The 16756-nt window shown below is 45.2% G+C and overlaps 1 protein-coding gene across 1 annotated transcript; it reads left to right on the top strand.

The window, feature by feature from the left end:
* Positions 1-5051: 5051 nt before the first annotated feature.
* Positions 5052-16314, top strand: PURA (purine rich element binding protein A). Its single transcript, XM_067566828.1, is given in 3 exon segments — positions 5052-5557; positions 11918-12903; positions 12906-16314. Coding segments are annotated over 2 exon segments (921 nt in total). The 5' UTR covers positions 5052-5557; positions 11918-12020; the 3' UTR covers positions 12944-16314.
* The last annotated feature ends 442 nt before the right edge of the window (positions 16315-16756 follow it).

The raw sequence follows: 16756 nt of genomic DNA on the forward strand, positions 1-16756 counted from the left end.
AGTTATAACTTTAGTGCTGTGCTGGAGGTTGCCTAAGCTTTTCCATTGTTTTCAACTGGTCCTAAATTTCTGAAATATCTACAAAAATGACATCTTTGGTGCCAAAGTGGGTGAGGACAAAAAGCTGAAATTTGGCAGACCCATGCCTCATTGAGTATGTAGCTCAGCTCACACGTAATGAAATAAGCAGGAGCTCTCACTGAACCATGAGAATTAAAAACAATATTCACAAATAATTTGATTTAGTTAAAAAAAAAAAACCCTGAAAATACATAGTTTGGTTACCATAGAGAACTATATTTTTTGGTTGGGTTGACCAACCCAGTAGAAACTGTCATTTCAGTTTTAATAAGTGACTTAAATAAGTGTCACGCCATTACTTTCGTCACTGCACACTATGCAATCTGTGCACTGAGGCAACGTTCCTACAGAATACTACATGCTCAAGGTAATTAAAGAGTGTATTGTAATGCAACCTTAATGTTGTTTCCTGACTTTGAAGCGCTTATCTTTTCATCCTTACTCTTCTCTTAATACAGTATTTTTGGGCAGAATACAAGCTATCCATACGGGCTAGCATAATGCTATTTACCTGGATTTAAGTAAAGCCTGTTGTACAATCGCCCACAAGCAGTTTGTGAACAAGAGCTGGAGTCCCATTCCTTGGCTCCCCTTGAGCTGGGCCTGGCAGAGGACCTAGGTGAGGCATCAAATGCGGCTTTACACCATTTTGTATCCTCTCCATCCCCCTAAATCCTTTGGCTATACACCTTCAGCCATCCTCAGAGCTACTTTAAATTCCACTCAGCTACCTGCTGTCTCAAGGGATTATTAAGGCAGCCAATGATGGCCGAATTGCAACCAACCTCCTAACCAGTCTCCTGCCACCTGCCTCTACATTATCCAAGGGTTGCCCAATGCTTGGGAAATACTCAGCTCACGATGTAAGCCATTATCATATTCTCTTTTTACAATGCAGGATATGAGTGATAAGAAAGGAGTGGAACAGAAGGAAAGATCTGGCCCAAAGGCAGAAAATCATTTTGGAAGAATAATTGGACTCCCACTGGGTTCAGTGGAAGGAACAATTTAACATATTAGTTATGGACTGAGAAATCTGAACTAACTCCATGGTCTCTGCACTCAGATGGCACAAAGCTAAGAATGAGTGGATGTAGCATGATTGCACGGTTTAAATATGTTAAGGGAAATGGGTGGGAGAAGAGCAGTTCTGCATCAAGAAGCATGATGTGGTTTTCCCATCTCCTGTACATTATATCATTGCCCTGCACACTAGTGACTGCACCTTTTACATTTCACTCATTTTGGATAATCAAGCTAAAGTAGGCAGTTACAGTGTTTCTAGTCAGCTGCATTTTCTGATTCTTCTGTTCCACAGCCAGTGCAGTCATATTTAGATTGAAGACACTGCCCACACCTGTTGAAGTTCAGAAGAGAGTTTATTGAAATTTAAGAGCTTTCCTTGAAACATTTTTATGCATAGGAGGGGAAAGTTGTTGGTTCTTTTTAATGAACCCACCTTTGGGACAAAATTAAACTTCAAAAGGAGAAGATATGCATTTCTTGGACCTTAGCACAGGCCCATGATGCACAACAAACAGCTTCTGTCTAAACATCAGATTTAATTAAAATTAATATAACGTTGAGAAAAGGGAAAATATGGGTAAGTCAACAACAATGTCCAGACAGATAAATCTACAGTAAAACTTAAAACTTGCTTGCTTTTAGCCTGAGAGCACCAGCTTTTGCTGTAGGCCAGTTTTCCAATTGTATCTTCAATCTATGTAGTAAGGGTTAAATCCCAGCCCCTTGAAGTCAATGACAAGCCTCTCATTGCATTTTACCAATGACATCAAGGGGCCACAATTTCACCTGATGTGTTTTGTCACTGATTAAATCCTTATCATATTCAGCTTATTCTAGATTTTCTACTGGAGAGTACCTGAAAATCCATCAATGAGAAAATGCTCCATAATTAACAACACATCTCAATTACAGATATTTAATTTTAAAGTTTAAGGGAAACGAATGAACTGAAGTGTTGGCTTAACATGAACATTAGTGTCTTCTCCTCATTCACACAAGAGTTATGGAATGGTCAGACTGGAAATATAAGTTTTCCCTCTGATCACCACCAGGAAGGCAAGTTGATCCCTAGGATTCCATTCATTTGTGATGTGGACACCTATCCATTATTAAAGGAATTTAAACCAAAGTAGTTCTATAGCCCATCATCTGTAGTTTACTTTCCATCTCTACCCCCTTGTACTGATCTGAACCAGTAATGCTGAGTTTGAATCCCTGTGTACCATTACTAGACTCATGAGCCATTTAGTACTCCGCAGCACATGTAATACTTTTACCCAAAGACTTTCACTGTTTGACTAAAGCTTCAAAAAAACACCAATGCTAGCTGGAGTCTGAGCAAGGACAATAGCTTTTTCTTCTGGTTTGGCTCTCTTAGTACAGCTCAAGTATCTTTTACTTTCATCATAACTGGCAGGGACTCCTTGAGGTGACTGCAGTCTCTATTCTGAGAAGCGGTGAAGACCTTCTAGGCTAGCTATCCCGGCTACTAGAACTCTCCTAAGAAGTCAGTGGGTTTTGATGCAGATCAAGACCGTCGATCTTCCTGAACGGCCTTTTAAAAATAAAGATTTCCCCTTCAGAGTATTTAAATTGCAGAGCACTGAAGACATTTCTGTAATCATGCAAACTCACTCAGAGGCCAGTTCTGACAGTCTGCAAGTCAAGTAAGAAGTATCACTCCCTTACTGGGGGAAGTTGGCTGTCTCCTGTCCTTGCTGTTACCCCATGAAGTCATTCGTAACAAAGGCCTCATCATAAGTATGATACAAGGCAGCAGTTCATCTGTTTACAATTTATCTGAAGAGTCCAGAGATCTTGAGGACTAGGTTTTTTTTCCGAATAAGTAAAGTGGCAATTCACTTCCATTGGATAAAATCACATCATGTTAAGGCCTGCAGGTGCTACTTCGTACAGCACAACGTATTTCCCAGGAGACTCCATGATAGTGAGCTTACAGAAGCCAGAGTTATGTCAGATGTGTCTTTAGACAACTTGATTACCTTGATATATTCCAGCTAAATCAGCATTCTGGATCCTGAAATTGGATTACAGGCAGCACTATCTATATGGAGAGAAGGACTAGCCAAATCATCTTGTAGGTTTTCTTTCTGGGCTACAGATAATGGCCCAGAACAGTAAGAACTCCATTTCAGTTCTGGCTGGTTTTTAGGCTAAGAAAATTCCCACTTGATCTCTGGTTTGCTTTTATAGTTTGGTTAGTCTCCCATTTTAATGTCTAGCTGAAAGCAAGAGTCTTCAGTGAGAAAGAAAGAGAAAAGTAACATCTATGCAAAACAAAGATCCCAATAAATAGTGAACAAGTCATTGGAAAACAGAATATAGAAGAGGATTTCATAAGCCCCCTAGGCACTACCACACTGTGCTAGCAAATAGATACTTCACAACTTTACCATCCAAAATAAATACATAGCTCAGATGCTCCAGTAGCCACAACAGACAACAGCTCAAACCTGCATACACCCTTCTTCTCCATTCACTATACATACATACACTCCAACTATCCACTTAGTCACCTAATTAGATTATAGGAACTGTCTCCCTTCTTAAATTTGAGCTGTTTCTTAAAAGGTCTATGATACTACAGTACAGTTATTTCCTTCACGTAGCTTTCACCTTTCTCCACTGACATTAACAATATAGTAATTTATTCTCTTGAAGTTCTACATGCCATAAAATTTTTCACAAAAAATCTATAGTTCTACATCCTTAATGTATAACTACACTCAGTCCAATAACTATGTGATAGAGCACCACATCATCCCTCAGCGCGCACCCCCCCCCCCCCCCATGGCAGCCGTCCCCTCTTATAGGACTGTTTTTCCCAGCATGCCTTTCTGCAGCTGGCCCTTTAAATTTGGCAGCCTCAAGGAGCTGCAGCCCTAAAGAAGCCATATTCTAGCAGCTGCATTTTCTTTTCTGATTGGTAAGTACCTGTTATGTTCACCCTCCTCCTCCCTTTTTTATATTACTGAGGAGATGGTATATGCATATGCTATATCATGATGATACCCTATTATTTAATGTGTCTGTTCCTGGTGCATTTTTTGAGCCTCCTGTGCTTGATATATTGGCAAAAACAAGTATGTATTGATGGTTGACATTGTAGAGCCAAAAAAGCTCCAAGAAACAAGCTTGACTCTGTTCTGTCTTGTGTATTATCAACAGACTTACGTGCTAAGTGCACCATCTGTATTATGGAGGATGTTGTACAGGGCAAAACACAGCTGAATTTTCAGATCCCCAGACAAGCTTTGTAAGGCTGGCATTTAGAAAAGTGAATTTACAAACCGAGTAGATTTGATTTGGAAGTGAATGACAATGGATGAATAGGAAGTCTAGATGATCGTGTGGTCCCTTCTAGCCATAAACTCTATGACTACATCCCTTCTCCTTGTTATTTTCACAATCTTGGCACTTGGAGGGCCTGATCCAGTTCCCAGGGAAGCCAATGAGACTGGTGTACTTTCATGGGCGTTGGATGAGGCCTGGATGGGAGATGTCCGGTTCTTTGCCTTGCACTACTGTCTAGTGGGTAAGGACACTGTGTGGAACTGAGTGTGCTTCTATTTCGATTTAGCAGTGAGGTGAGTAAAGCAGAATAACGTGTATGCACTTCACAGTCATCAACGGGTGAGATGGGCACAGTCTGCGTGTGCAACTCCCCCCCACCGCCCCAGGCCGGGAGCAGAAGGAAAAGCGGCGCCTGAGGCCGGGGAAGGGGCGCTTTGTGCCGAGGAACCTGTCGCCTCCTGATGGTGAGCGCAGGAGGTATCCCTCCCCGTTGACAACCCGCAGCCCCAGATCCCGCCGCGGCCCGCGCTCGCCCCAGAAGCTGCAGCCAGCGAAGGGCCGGCCTGCCGGCCAGATCTAGCTCTTTGCCGGTCAGCAGCCGGGGCGCGGGCCGTACCTGCTCCCTGGGGCCGGGCTCAGGCCGAGCTCTCCGCGCTGCGGGAAGGAGGGGGCGGGTGCAGCAGGCCGCCGCGGGGCATTTCCCGCAACGGATCTTCACCCCCCGCGATCGGGCAGCTGGGCCCGGCTCGGCTCATCCGTCCCTGCCTCAGGGCGCCCGGCCCGCAGCCCTGCCGGCGCGGCGAGCCGCAGAGGGGGGCGAGGTAGGGGGGAGGCGCACTGACGGCAGCGGTGTCAAGTACGGAGCGCCGGGTTACGTGCCGACGCCGGGCTGCCACGACTCGCCGTCTGCGGGGAGAGCCGAGCCGAGCCGAGCGGAGCGCCGGAGCTGTGTGTGCGCTGCGAGCGGCGGGCTCTGGCCGGGCCTGCTTTACTGCTCCGCAGCCGCCTCCCTCCCCCCGGCAGCTCCCGCGCGGGGCAGGTGCGCTCACCTGCCGCCGGAGCCAGCGCGCCGCCGGGGCGGGCCCCCGCCCCATCCGTGTCCCCTGCGCCCGTTCCATGTGAACTTCGAGCCCCGGTAAGCCAGCAGCCCTGCACCCGCTTCCTGCTCGCCAGCCACCGGAGCCCGCCGCCCGGGGATGCTCGCTGCTTCCTGGGACCGCTGTGGGAACAATGTTTGGATGGGGTCTGATTTTGGCTGCCGCCGATTTGTTCGCCCCCCTACCCCAGCGAAGCAGACACAACCTCGGGGGCGGGGGGTGATGCTCAGTTGGCACTTTGAGGCAGACCTGTTGAAAATAATAAGAGACTAGCACATCAACAAGGCCAGCGGGCAAATAGCCTAAGCATCAAATGAGCCCGTCGCCCTGACAATTTGAATGCCTGCGGCCGGGTATAAATGTATAAAGGCCATACGGCTGTGGGTTTTTTTCCCCCTCGGCTCTAAATCTTGCTTTATAAATAAAATACATTATTTGTTTTTCGATGATCAGTTGCATGGCAGTAGGATGATTCAGGATCTTATGGAGGTGTCAAAGACTTTTAGCAGCATCGGGCCATGCATTTCCCCCCTTCTTTCACCTTAAATTATAGTCTTAACTTTATGGGGATTTTGGAGATCCTTTTTGTTTGTTGTGGGTCGTCATGTTTTGGGTGGGATTCTCCTGAGTCTCAAGAGTTTGGCTTTTGGAAATCAACTGCTTCTGGTGCTTCACTGTTGGAATTTTAAACATGGAACTCAGTTCTCTCTCCCAGGCAGCCAGGGGGACAGAAGGGCATGGTTTTGTGGGGTTCTGGTAGTCTCAAATATCCAAGATTGCATAGCTTTGTGTGGGTTCACTGAGTCTGTATTTTTATTTTATAGCGGCCTTTGGTGACCATGGTTCCTTATGCCTATGCTTCCTTATCTTCCTCTTTATTCCTACAAACTGGCTCATTTTCTGCTCGCTCTAGAGTGCATGGAAATTGATGTATTGATTTCGGATGTGAAAAAGAGTTGCTGATGATTCTAAAGTTCACGAGGGATCAGCAAATCCTTTTAAACATCTGTAAGATCTGAAGAAGTGTGAGGGAAATATAGCTGGGTCTATATCTGTCTTGTCAAAGATTCTGAATACATTCCGTGTACAGCAGGGTTATGCTAAGAAACAGGATTTGACTCTATTGTCTCTCAGTTCTGGTGGGTTATTATTTTTTTTTTTTTTAAGAATAAAACAAATTATTGAAGTACTACTTTCTGGGATTCAGTTGTTCTGAGTTAAAGTTTAGTAAAGATTTTGCTCCTGTCCCATTCGGTGTACACTAGAGTATAGTGGATATCAGAAGTTGAATCCATTTGTCTCAGTTTTTTAAATCTAATTTACTGTAATATATTTATTCTTAGTCTGGGATTCTAGTGTTCTGTGTTTTTATTAAAATGTATTAATTAATATTAAAGCATAAGACAAATATTGTTAAATTTGTTAAATTTAGCTTGCACTTTTTCACAATTTACTCTGCTTATTTTTAAATGGTACAAACAATGTAATGTTAAATGATAAAATAGCTACAATATTAATTATAAGTAAAAGCACGTTTCATGTTGAAGTAGCAAAAATTAAAAGCTGGAGTGCTTCTGAATTTGAATAAGGTGGATGTGAAAATACTTGTCACTTGTATTCCCTCACAGAAGGACTGGTAGAAACTAGAGATAATAGAAACATTCTGGCTTTTAGCTTTCTTGAATATTTCAGTTAGGTGTTTGAAAGTAGCAGCTGTTGGTTCGATGCATTTATGTTAAATTAAATTATCTTTTTTACTTCAGAACTTCCATAACTTTCACATTGAGAGAGATTGGTGTGTAAAGTTTTGCGATTTGTGCTTTCAGTGAAACTCGTTTAGTTTCTCAGAAAACAAACAGCCTTTATAAGGAGTTCACCAGATCCACTCATGCAGCTTCTAAATATTTAACATCAGCTGTCTTGAAAGTTAATTTTAATCAGGCTAATTAAACGAAATATATTGATTAAAAACAAAATTCTAAATGTTTTTCGACAAATGTTAACACATTTTAAAGAAAATCCTTATATTGAGCTTTTAAAAATGTTTGATATGTATTTTACTTGGACACATTTTCAATTATTTTTGTTTCCCCGTCATAGTTTCTTCTCTATTAATTATTGCTTACATCTAACAATTTATTTGGAACATATACACATTAGTTTTTGAACTCTCTACATTTGATTTGCTGTTTAGTTGTCTCCCACAACTGTCTTCTCAATAGGATATTTTGTACTTAAATTTTATCAATTTCGATTTGAATCTTTAAAAATACCTGCTGTACCTTCCTGAAGTTTAAATAAAAACTTTTTTTCGTTGCAAAAACTCGATCAGCACTAATGAAAACGGTCGTTCTTTATAAATTGTCACGATCGGAAACCTAGGGGGTAAACAGCAAACTTTATAAAGATGTTACTTTGGAATTAAAATTAATCGGTTCAGTATTACTAGTCTGGGTTCTGGTGAACTAACGCTAGTTTAGCGAGTTTAAATCGCTTTGTGATATTCCTGGTGAGATTAGTTTTAAAAGCACAAAAAGGTGAAAATAAAACTGGCTTGAAACGCACAAAAAGATAGAAATAAAAATGATTTCAAAAGCTCAATATTGTTTCTTAAAATCTGGGTGTTTAGTCTGGCAGAGTCCAGATAGATGTTTTCAGTTTTTTGTTAGAATTCGAAAACGCATGTAATGTCTTGACTAAAACCTGGGGTGGTGATGATGGTAAAGCTGGTTTCTGGAAGCTGTCTAGCTGCTATAATTTAAGATAATTGTTAGATACAATCTTGCTTTTTCAACACATCTAAAAACAAATTTTCGTTTCAAAGGGTGGGGCTAATTTAAATTGAACTGGTGCTGTGCCTGTCCCTTTTCCAGGCTGTCCTTCACAGCTGACAAGCCGTAAGTACCTGTGTCAAACTGCTTTTCGGATGTTTCTCCTCCAATTCTGTGTGTTCAGAGGAGAACAGAAAGGGCGGACATAGTTTGAAACCTTGTTTTTAAAAGCTGTCTCTAGCAGAGGGGATTGATCATGCCTGGTGGTAAGGGAATGTAACCATGATAAATGTTCTTCTTAGATGAATAAAAGGAATTGTGAAGAGAAGCGAAAATCCCGGTTTGGGTAGCTGAATGCCGCTGCACACACCTGTGAGAGAGAGAGAGAAATGGCTAGTAAATATTTCCTTGCTAAGTTAGCTCAGTTACCATAGAGGAAGCATCTTTTTATAAACAGTGCATTGCCCCTTTATCCCTTTTTCCGGGCATCAATACCTGGACTCAATTTTACACCTTAAAGGGCAAATCTTTTTCAGGTCCTCGGTTAGAATGATGTGAGGAGGCGCCTAGCGGAGTCCCGATCCTTGTCTTTGTCTTCTCCTGCTTTTCCTTAGCAAGTCAAGTAGCTGTGGGATGGCAGGGTACCGATGGCCGTATGAACAGGCTGTGCGGGGCGTTTCTTTGGAAGCCTAGATTATCAGTGAGAGTCCCCCTCCTCCCGCAGACCTCTCGCCGCTTTAAGATGAAATGGAAGACGCTGGGGGAAAGATTTTAGGAAGCAGGGTTTGATCAGGGTCAGGGCGGCTTGTGGACTTTGGGGTTGGATTTATCAGACCGCTCAGGGGGTCACACCGGAAAATGCCTCCCACCCAAGATGCCAGCGCCACTCCAGTTCGACTTTCTCTCCTGCCTCCTTGTCCCCAATCCCCATCCCCGCCTGCCCGAACAAATGTCACGGTCGGTAGGTTTTCTATAGCCACTGGGCTCGGAATTTGGCTTCTGGCAGCTGGGGTAGCACGGCGCTTCGGGCTGGACCCTATTCCTTGGGGAGCGGGTAGTGCGCCGAGAGCTGCAGCACGGAAAAGGGAGCGGGCAGCCCGGATCTGCTTCGAATCAGCAGCCATGCTGCCTGCTCCGCTGAGGGGCTCTGGGCAGGAGGAGGATGGGCAAAGGAGGGGGGGCATTGGACCCAAAGGGAAGAGGGGTAGGAGTGGCGGGAGGATCGAGGCAGAGCAGTGGGAGTAAGGAACCTTTCCCTGCGCAGCCCCCTCAGCGTGGGGCGGAGAGGGCAGAGGGGCTGTCCCGGCGGTGGTTCAGGGAGGGGGTTCTGGAGAAGGCGGAGCGAGCCCCTGCGGGAGCGGTGCTCGGTGCCCTCCCTCTGAACTGGGCTCCAGTCTGTGCCGCGCCAGTCCCACGGCGCTGCGTTAGGGCCCTTGGCAAAGCGAAATGTTCCCCACAATGGGGCCCGGCTCCCTGCTCGCAGCCAGACCCAGGCTCGCCAGCGCTGTTGGGTCCTGCCTGGCCCCGAAGCCTGGCCCGCCTCGTCGGGCAAACCGGTGTGTGCGAGGGGGCGGAGCGGGACAGAAGTGACAGCAGTGGCCGGACTGAGGCAGGGGGCAGGTAGAGGTGCCTCACCCTGTCCCCCTTCCCTGGCCCGGCTGAGGGAGGTGGCAGGTCATCGCGGGCCCGGCCTGGTGGGCGGGGAGGACTGCTGGGCACTTTTCAATGCCCCTGTGTATTAGGCTGCAATCGGTTAAGGGCGAGATCGAAGCTGCGGGCGTCCCCTGGGGCTAGATGTCTGAGCATCTCTTAGGCTCCCCGAGCCACAACTCACAGGCCAGGGAAATCTTCCTCCCCCCTTCTCGGGCCCCCTCATACCCCAAGCCAAGGACACTTCATCCTCTTTTCCTTCCTCTCCGCGGCCTCTTCTCCTCCGCTGCCTTCTCTCAGCCCTAACCCCGCTATCCTGGAAGCCCCTTCCCAGGTCGCCCCGCATCTAGCACCGTGCCTGCTGCTTCCTCGCCGGGTCCGCGGGCCGCCTTACAGGGGAGCTGTGGGGTGACCACTCCCCTGCTCCCTCTCTTTTATCTTTCGAGGGGACCGCTCCCCACGCCCCCCAGCTGAGCCTCCTGGCCTGGGGTGGGGGGCGGTGTTTTCTCCTCTTGATTCTTCAGGGGCTGACCTCTGCAGAGAGACCTGTCCTAGTCAGCATGACCAAGAACCCCCTTTCCCTGGAAATTCCTGGCATAGTTAGGAAATGAATTTTCTCCCCTCACTTGGTTCCTCCCATCTGATTTCTCATCAAACGGAATCTGTGATCTGTGGCGCAAAGGGACATGAGGCTTAGTCACTTCCATGTAAAAAACCCCGAGGGTTCCGTGAGAGGGGCGTCATTTCAGACCTGCCTCTGGGCACACTGTCCCTCCTCTTAAAGGAAAGGAAACTATCCACGGATTCCTTTTCTTGGATTACTGCAGCAGGGAGGAGAAAAGGGGTGTGTGTGGGGGGGGGAATAGTAATTTTAATCATTCCGCTCAATATTTATTTAAGCCACGTGAAAACCAAGGTTAGAAATGCTTTAATGGCAAACACAGCTGCGTTAATAGAAAACACGCACCCCTTCTGATCTGTGCTACTGTGCGGTTGTGTGTGTATCTGCCTGCTTGGACAGGGAGTCAACATGTATGTAATATTTAGGGTTTGGGCTGTTTGGGGGTTTGTTTGCAATCAGTGGGAAATGGGATCCTCTACAATTATAACTAAAGGTCAGAGCAGATCTGATCTGCAGGGAGAAGTAAGCGAGGTGTTTCCACTCTTGGCGAATGCGTTTTGCTCAAGCAGGGCTCGGTCACCAGAGTAGTGACCCTTCAAAACACCCAGCGACAGTTATTTCGGTACATGATTTTACCCAGTGCACCCTCGCTGCCAGTGGTGCATTTTCTCACCATGATCGTCACGCCAGGGCTTGACTGCCGGGTTGAGACCTTGTCCTCTCTGCCTGTCATGCCAGCTTCCCCCGTTCCCTGCAGCGGGCGGCCTGTGTTTGCTCAGGTACCTGGCCCGGTTGTTCCGTGCATCTCTCAGGGCGCCGGCAAGGCGCGTCGCTGGCACTGGCGTTATTTTTAAAGGCCGCTTTTAAAGCTGGAGGCCGCGGCGGCTGGCAGTGATTTATGTGAAGTTATTTTTAAAGGCAGGGCAGCTCTTACACCGAGGGGACGAGGCGGCTGGCAGGGATTGGTTTGAACTCCCTCCCTGCCCCTTCTTTCAGTTGCGCCAAAGCTCGGTGGGGGAGCTGGCCACGATCTGGCTGCGGGGGCCACTTTGATTTCTGTCCCCTTCTGCGGGGACAGGGGCCGTGTTGCGGCAGAGGAGGCCAGCGGTGCGCCCGGGGCAGCCGGCTGGAGGGGGGGGAGAAGCTGGCGGATCAGTCCGGGCTGGGGGAGGGGGAAGCGCGGCGGAGCCGTGCGTGCGCGTGGGGGGCGGGGCCGGCCGGTCAGTCGCTCTGTCTGTCGGTCGGTCGGCCTGTCTGTAGGTCCGGGGCGGCGCTGCCGCCTGTACAGTAGGGCGCCCCGTACTGTACGACTCTCTCTCTGCCGTGTTACCCGCTCTCTCCTCTCTCTCCCGCAGATCTCGCGAGAGCGGCCGGCTGGTGGCTGTGGGGGTTGCAGCAGCAGCGGCGGCGGGCGGAGGCGGCAGCGGACGGGCGGCCGGGCGCAGGGCGGGCAGCATCATGGCGGACAGAGACAGTGGCAGCGAGCAGGGCGGCGGCGGGGGCGCGCCGGGCGCCGGGGGGCCGGGCTCCGGCGGCGGGGGGCCGGGGGGCGGCCTGCAGCACGAGACCCAGGAGCTGGCCTCCAAGCGGGTGGACATCCAGAACAAGCGCTTCTACCTGGACGTGAAGCAGAACGCCAAGGGCCGCTTCCTCAAGATCGCCGAGGTGGGCGCCGGCGGCAACAAGAGCCGCCTCACGCTCTCCATGTCGGTGGCCGTGGAGTTCCGCGACTACCTGGGCGACTTCATCGAGCACTACGCGCAGCTGGGCCCCAGCCAGCCGCCCGAGCTGGCGCAGGCCGCCGACGAGCCGCGCCGGGCGCTGAAGAGCGAGTTCCTGGTGCGGGAGAACCGCAAGTACTACATGGATCTGAAGGAGAACCAGCGCGGCCGCTTCCTCCGCATCCGCCAGACCGTCAACCGGGGGCCCGGCCTGGGTTCCACGCAGGGCCAGACCATCGCGCTGCCGGCGCAGGGGCTCATCGAGTTCCGCGACGCCCTGGCCAAACTCATCGACGACTACGGCGTGGAGGAGGAGCCGGCCGAGCTGCCCGAGGGCACCTCCTTGACTGTGGACAACAAGCGCTTCTTCTTCGACGTGGGCTCCAACAAGTACGGCGTGTTCATGCGGGTGAGCGAGGTGAAGCCCACCTACCGCAACTCCATCACCGTCCCCTACAAGGTGTGGGCCAAGTTCGGCCACACCTTCTGCAAGTATTCGGACGAGATGAAGAAGATCCAGGAGAAGCAGCGGGACAAGCGGGCCGCCGCCGCCGCCGCCGCCTCCTCCGGGCCCGAGCCGCAGGCGGAGACAGAGAGCAGCGCCGCCGCTGTCGGGCCCCCGGAACCCTGCTGCAGGCCGACGAGCCGGAGGAGGATTGATCCCGACTTGGCTCCTGGCTGCCTCCCTGCCTGCTGCACACACACACACACAGACACACACAGAGAGAGACTTATACTGTAATAAAGAGAACCCCAGACACAGAACCAGAGAGAGATAAATTTAAAAAAAAAAAAAAAAAAAAAAGTAAAACCAACAAAAAAAAAAATTGTACCTGTTAATAACTCCAAGGGAGCACCACCCACTCAACCAACCTCCACAAACTGACAGCTCAGCAACTTCTCCGACTGGCCACCCATCGCTGGATGTTCCTCCACTTTATCCACCATATAAAACAGTAAGCAGCTGCTAAAAACAAAATAAAAAAAAATAAAAAAAAAAAGTAATAACATTATATATGAACTGTGTTTCCTACTTGATTAAAAAAAAATATAAAGAACTGAGTGTTTATTTCCCTAATTAACCAAGAACTTTTGTACACATTTAAGCTATTATTATTAAAAGTGTTTGCAAAAATGGTCAAGATTATAATATTGCTGAATTATATAAAAAAGTCCTTTTCATGTTGAGCTAACATTTGACTTTAGCACAAAAAAGAGATATTTTAGAACACGTAAAATAATATTTTTAGTTTTTTCTTCTCATTTTGTTACCAAATTTCAAACCTTACATGGAGGTTATAGTATATTTGACACCCTATATACCTGTGATTAGAGATGTGTATATATATGAGGGCTAGGCATGCTGTGTGTCTGAGCTTTGTCTAAATGTTATGCAGAAGTTTGTAGAGTTAAAAGGTACGTAGGTTTAATTCATGCAAGGTAAACAATAAGTGCTCTCTTTTATACAATATGCATTGCATCTGGACCTTAAAACATATAAAAATGGTCAGTGAAACTTCTGTGAACATGAAGAAAAATTATTAAAAAAGGCATTTAAATGAAATTTGCTAACTTGTGATTTTTACGTTTGAACCAAAGTTATTCAAATAGTAAAAAAAAAAAAAAAAAAAAAAAAAAAAAAAAGTAAAGGATCTCCTCCCATAATATTTTTCTGCACCTGTTTGGTTTACAATTAAGTAGGCGTATTGTCATTATTGTGTATATGAGATGTACTTGTATTGTTCATAATATATTTTTTTTATTATGTGTACTTAAAGTACTTACCTAACGTGCAGCAATTTCCAGTAAACCTGTTTTTGGACAACAGGTAGTGAGTCTTTTGTGTGGTCACTGGCACTAACACTTGTAAAAGGTCTGAACCTATACTTTGATTTGTGCCAGTGCTATTAACTTATGTAGGCCTGTGATAGAAATCAGTGCAACACAATTATAGAGTAATCCTACTGAGCCATGGATTTTGAGTTTCATTTAAAAGTGAAAGCCAAGATGGTGTATGTAAAGGATTTCCATGTAGCTGTGGTGCTAGTTATACTGGCTACATACATTATAAATGTAGTTGTGACCCCCAAGTGTACAAGCCTTCTATCAAAAGTATGTACTTGTGAGATATAGTAAAAGTGTAGGATATGAAAATGCAGAACTTAGCAGAACACTAATTTGTCAAATTGTGTTCTCCAAATTGAAATATTTGTAGTCATAGACTTTTTACAGGTTTTTCTTTTGAAAACGTTTGTGTGCTTTTAATTGACTAACTTCTTGCTGCTGTATAGTAAAATATTAATATATTTTTATCATTAAACTGCTGCATGACTATCATCATTATGAGTGAAGAGAAAATGTTATAAAAGATGCCTTAAACAGTAAATTTTCTGGTTGCAATTCTGTAGAAAACATTTAAGAAAAACAAGAATCTTGTTCAACTCAAAAGTTTTGGGGATGCAATCATTTTTCTTAACATTCTTGACAAATTTAACCATGTAGACCTAACTGCTGTATATAGAAGACACCACCTGTAGGAACAGGAAGTTATCTATGCTTCTCATTGATTGTAAAGGATCTGGCCTAGAAGGGGGGAGGGGGAAGTTTCTTTAAAGGATTTTTATTTTTTGCTGGTTTTTTTAATTAAAAATATAGTTCTCTGGTTTTGGAGATGTGTACTGCAAGTGTCAAAACAAAAGTTATTTCCATTGCATGTATTTCCCTTTAAAAAAGTTTGCTATTAGTATTCACAGAAAGTTAAATATGAGATGACAGTACTGAAGTTAAGGATTTGTTTCTTTAACAATCACTGGAAATGATTAAATTGCTTCATTAAGGTGCACTTTTCCTATTTCCAGATAGTAAAAATAAGCTTTCCTAGTGCATAATGTGACATTTGATATGGTTCTCAATTGCATGTAAACATCTAATGACCTGCTTTTTTAATTGGAGGGTTTGATGAGCAGTTTCATTTATTGTATTTCAACTGTGATGTGGAAAGGACTGCATTCTCCATGCTGCTACACGTAGTTAGGAAAGTTAATTGCTTTGGTATTGCTACTTGACTATGTCTTAGTTCTACTGTTTACTATGGTTTTAAAAATTATACTGAAGATTGACACACATTGCTCATAGTTACAAGTGTTCTACGTTATCAGCAATAAGTAGTGTGAGTCAGTGAAAACACTGCAAAGTGTCCTCCTTTACATTTCAGTTAATGTTAAGCATTGTTAAATACATAGGCTTTTCCCCAGGGTCAAAATTGACTACAGGGAAATCTTTACCTGAAAAAATTATATCCTACATGGGTCTAATTGGGTGAAGAAGTGCATGGGCTGTGCAGTTCCATTCATACCATTACAGCTTAATACAGTTTTAGCAGTGTTGTGAACAGTGTCTGAGAACTTGTGGTCAGTGTTTTGTTTTTGTTTTAAGTTATATCCACATCCAGATTTCTAGGACTTTATAAATGTATTGATGAAAGACTAAATGACTGTAAAGGATTTTATTTTATTTTATTTTATTTTATTTTATTGGCATCTCATTTTTTTCCTGTGGTGCTCGGTACTTTACCAACGTTCTTTATCTCAGTATTTAAAACAAAATACAGTTGGAAAACCCTGTTTAATGTTAGATGAATAAAGGTAATGGTATATTTGACCATATGTGTTGTTCTAAAAAGACAGTATGCTCAAATGTGCCAAGAAATTTAATTCCTGAAAAGTATGCCTTATATTTTCCTTGATGATATGCTTTTAAATGTCTTGTAGAAAAGGTCCAAGAGCATGATAAAACTACTTTTTATGACTAAATGCAAGAAAACTTGAAATTCATTGCAATACTGACATTCATTTATTTTTAAGTTAAAGGGACACTGTCAAGTAATTTACAATTAAAATATGACCTCTTTTTAAGTGGTTATAATCTAACGGAGAATGTCCTCCAGATTCTAAGTTCATCTTTTTTTTGTTTTAAAAAAATTAATTGCTCTGTCTCTGAGAAATTAAATAAAAAAAATTAGCCACTGTTGATTCATGCCTCTTATTTATTGTTCTGCTTGTGCTGCAAGAGGCAGCCATCCAATCACAGGGGGAGCAAAAGCTAACTATCAAACCAGAACCCTACCGAAATCATTGATGATGACTATGACAACAAGGAAGTTTACAAGTAAAGCCAAGTTGGCTTTTGCACCCTAGGAAGTGGAGGGGGGAAATTCAGCTGTTGCCAAATAGAAAAATTCAGTATAGGGGTGAGGGGTGAGTGTTATTTTCAAGCGTCTCAAAGGGTGTCATACACAATGGAGAGTTTTAAAAAATTAAAACCTTTTATTTAAAAAAAATACTTGACAGTGTCACTTTTTTGAGTATCCCTTGCGGGGGTTGAAATTTGCTCAGTGTAGCGTTCTTTGAGAAGTTGTGCAAAACTAGCAATTTACTAAGAACTTTATAGATATTCTAAAGAGCAGAGAGGCTG

Source organism: Emydura macquarii, unplaced genomic scaffold (genome assembly GCF_026122565.2).
Source record: "Emydura macquarii macquarii isolate MOO-44397 ecotype Brisbane River unplaced genomic scaffold, CSIRO-AGI_Emac_v2 contig_2768, whole genome shotgun sequence".
Lineage (NCBI taxonomy): Eukaryota > Metazoa > Chordata > Testudines > Chelidae > Emydura > Emydura macquarii.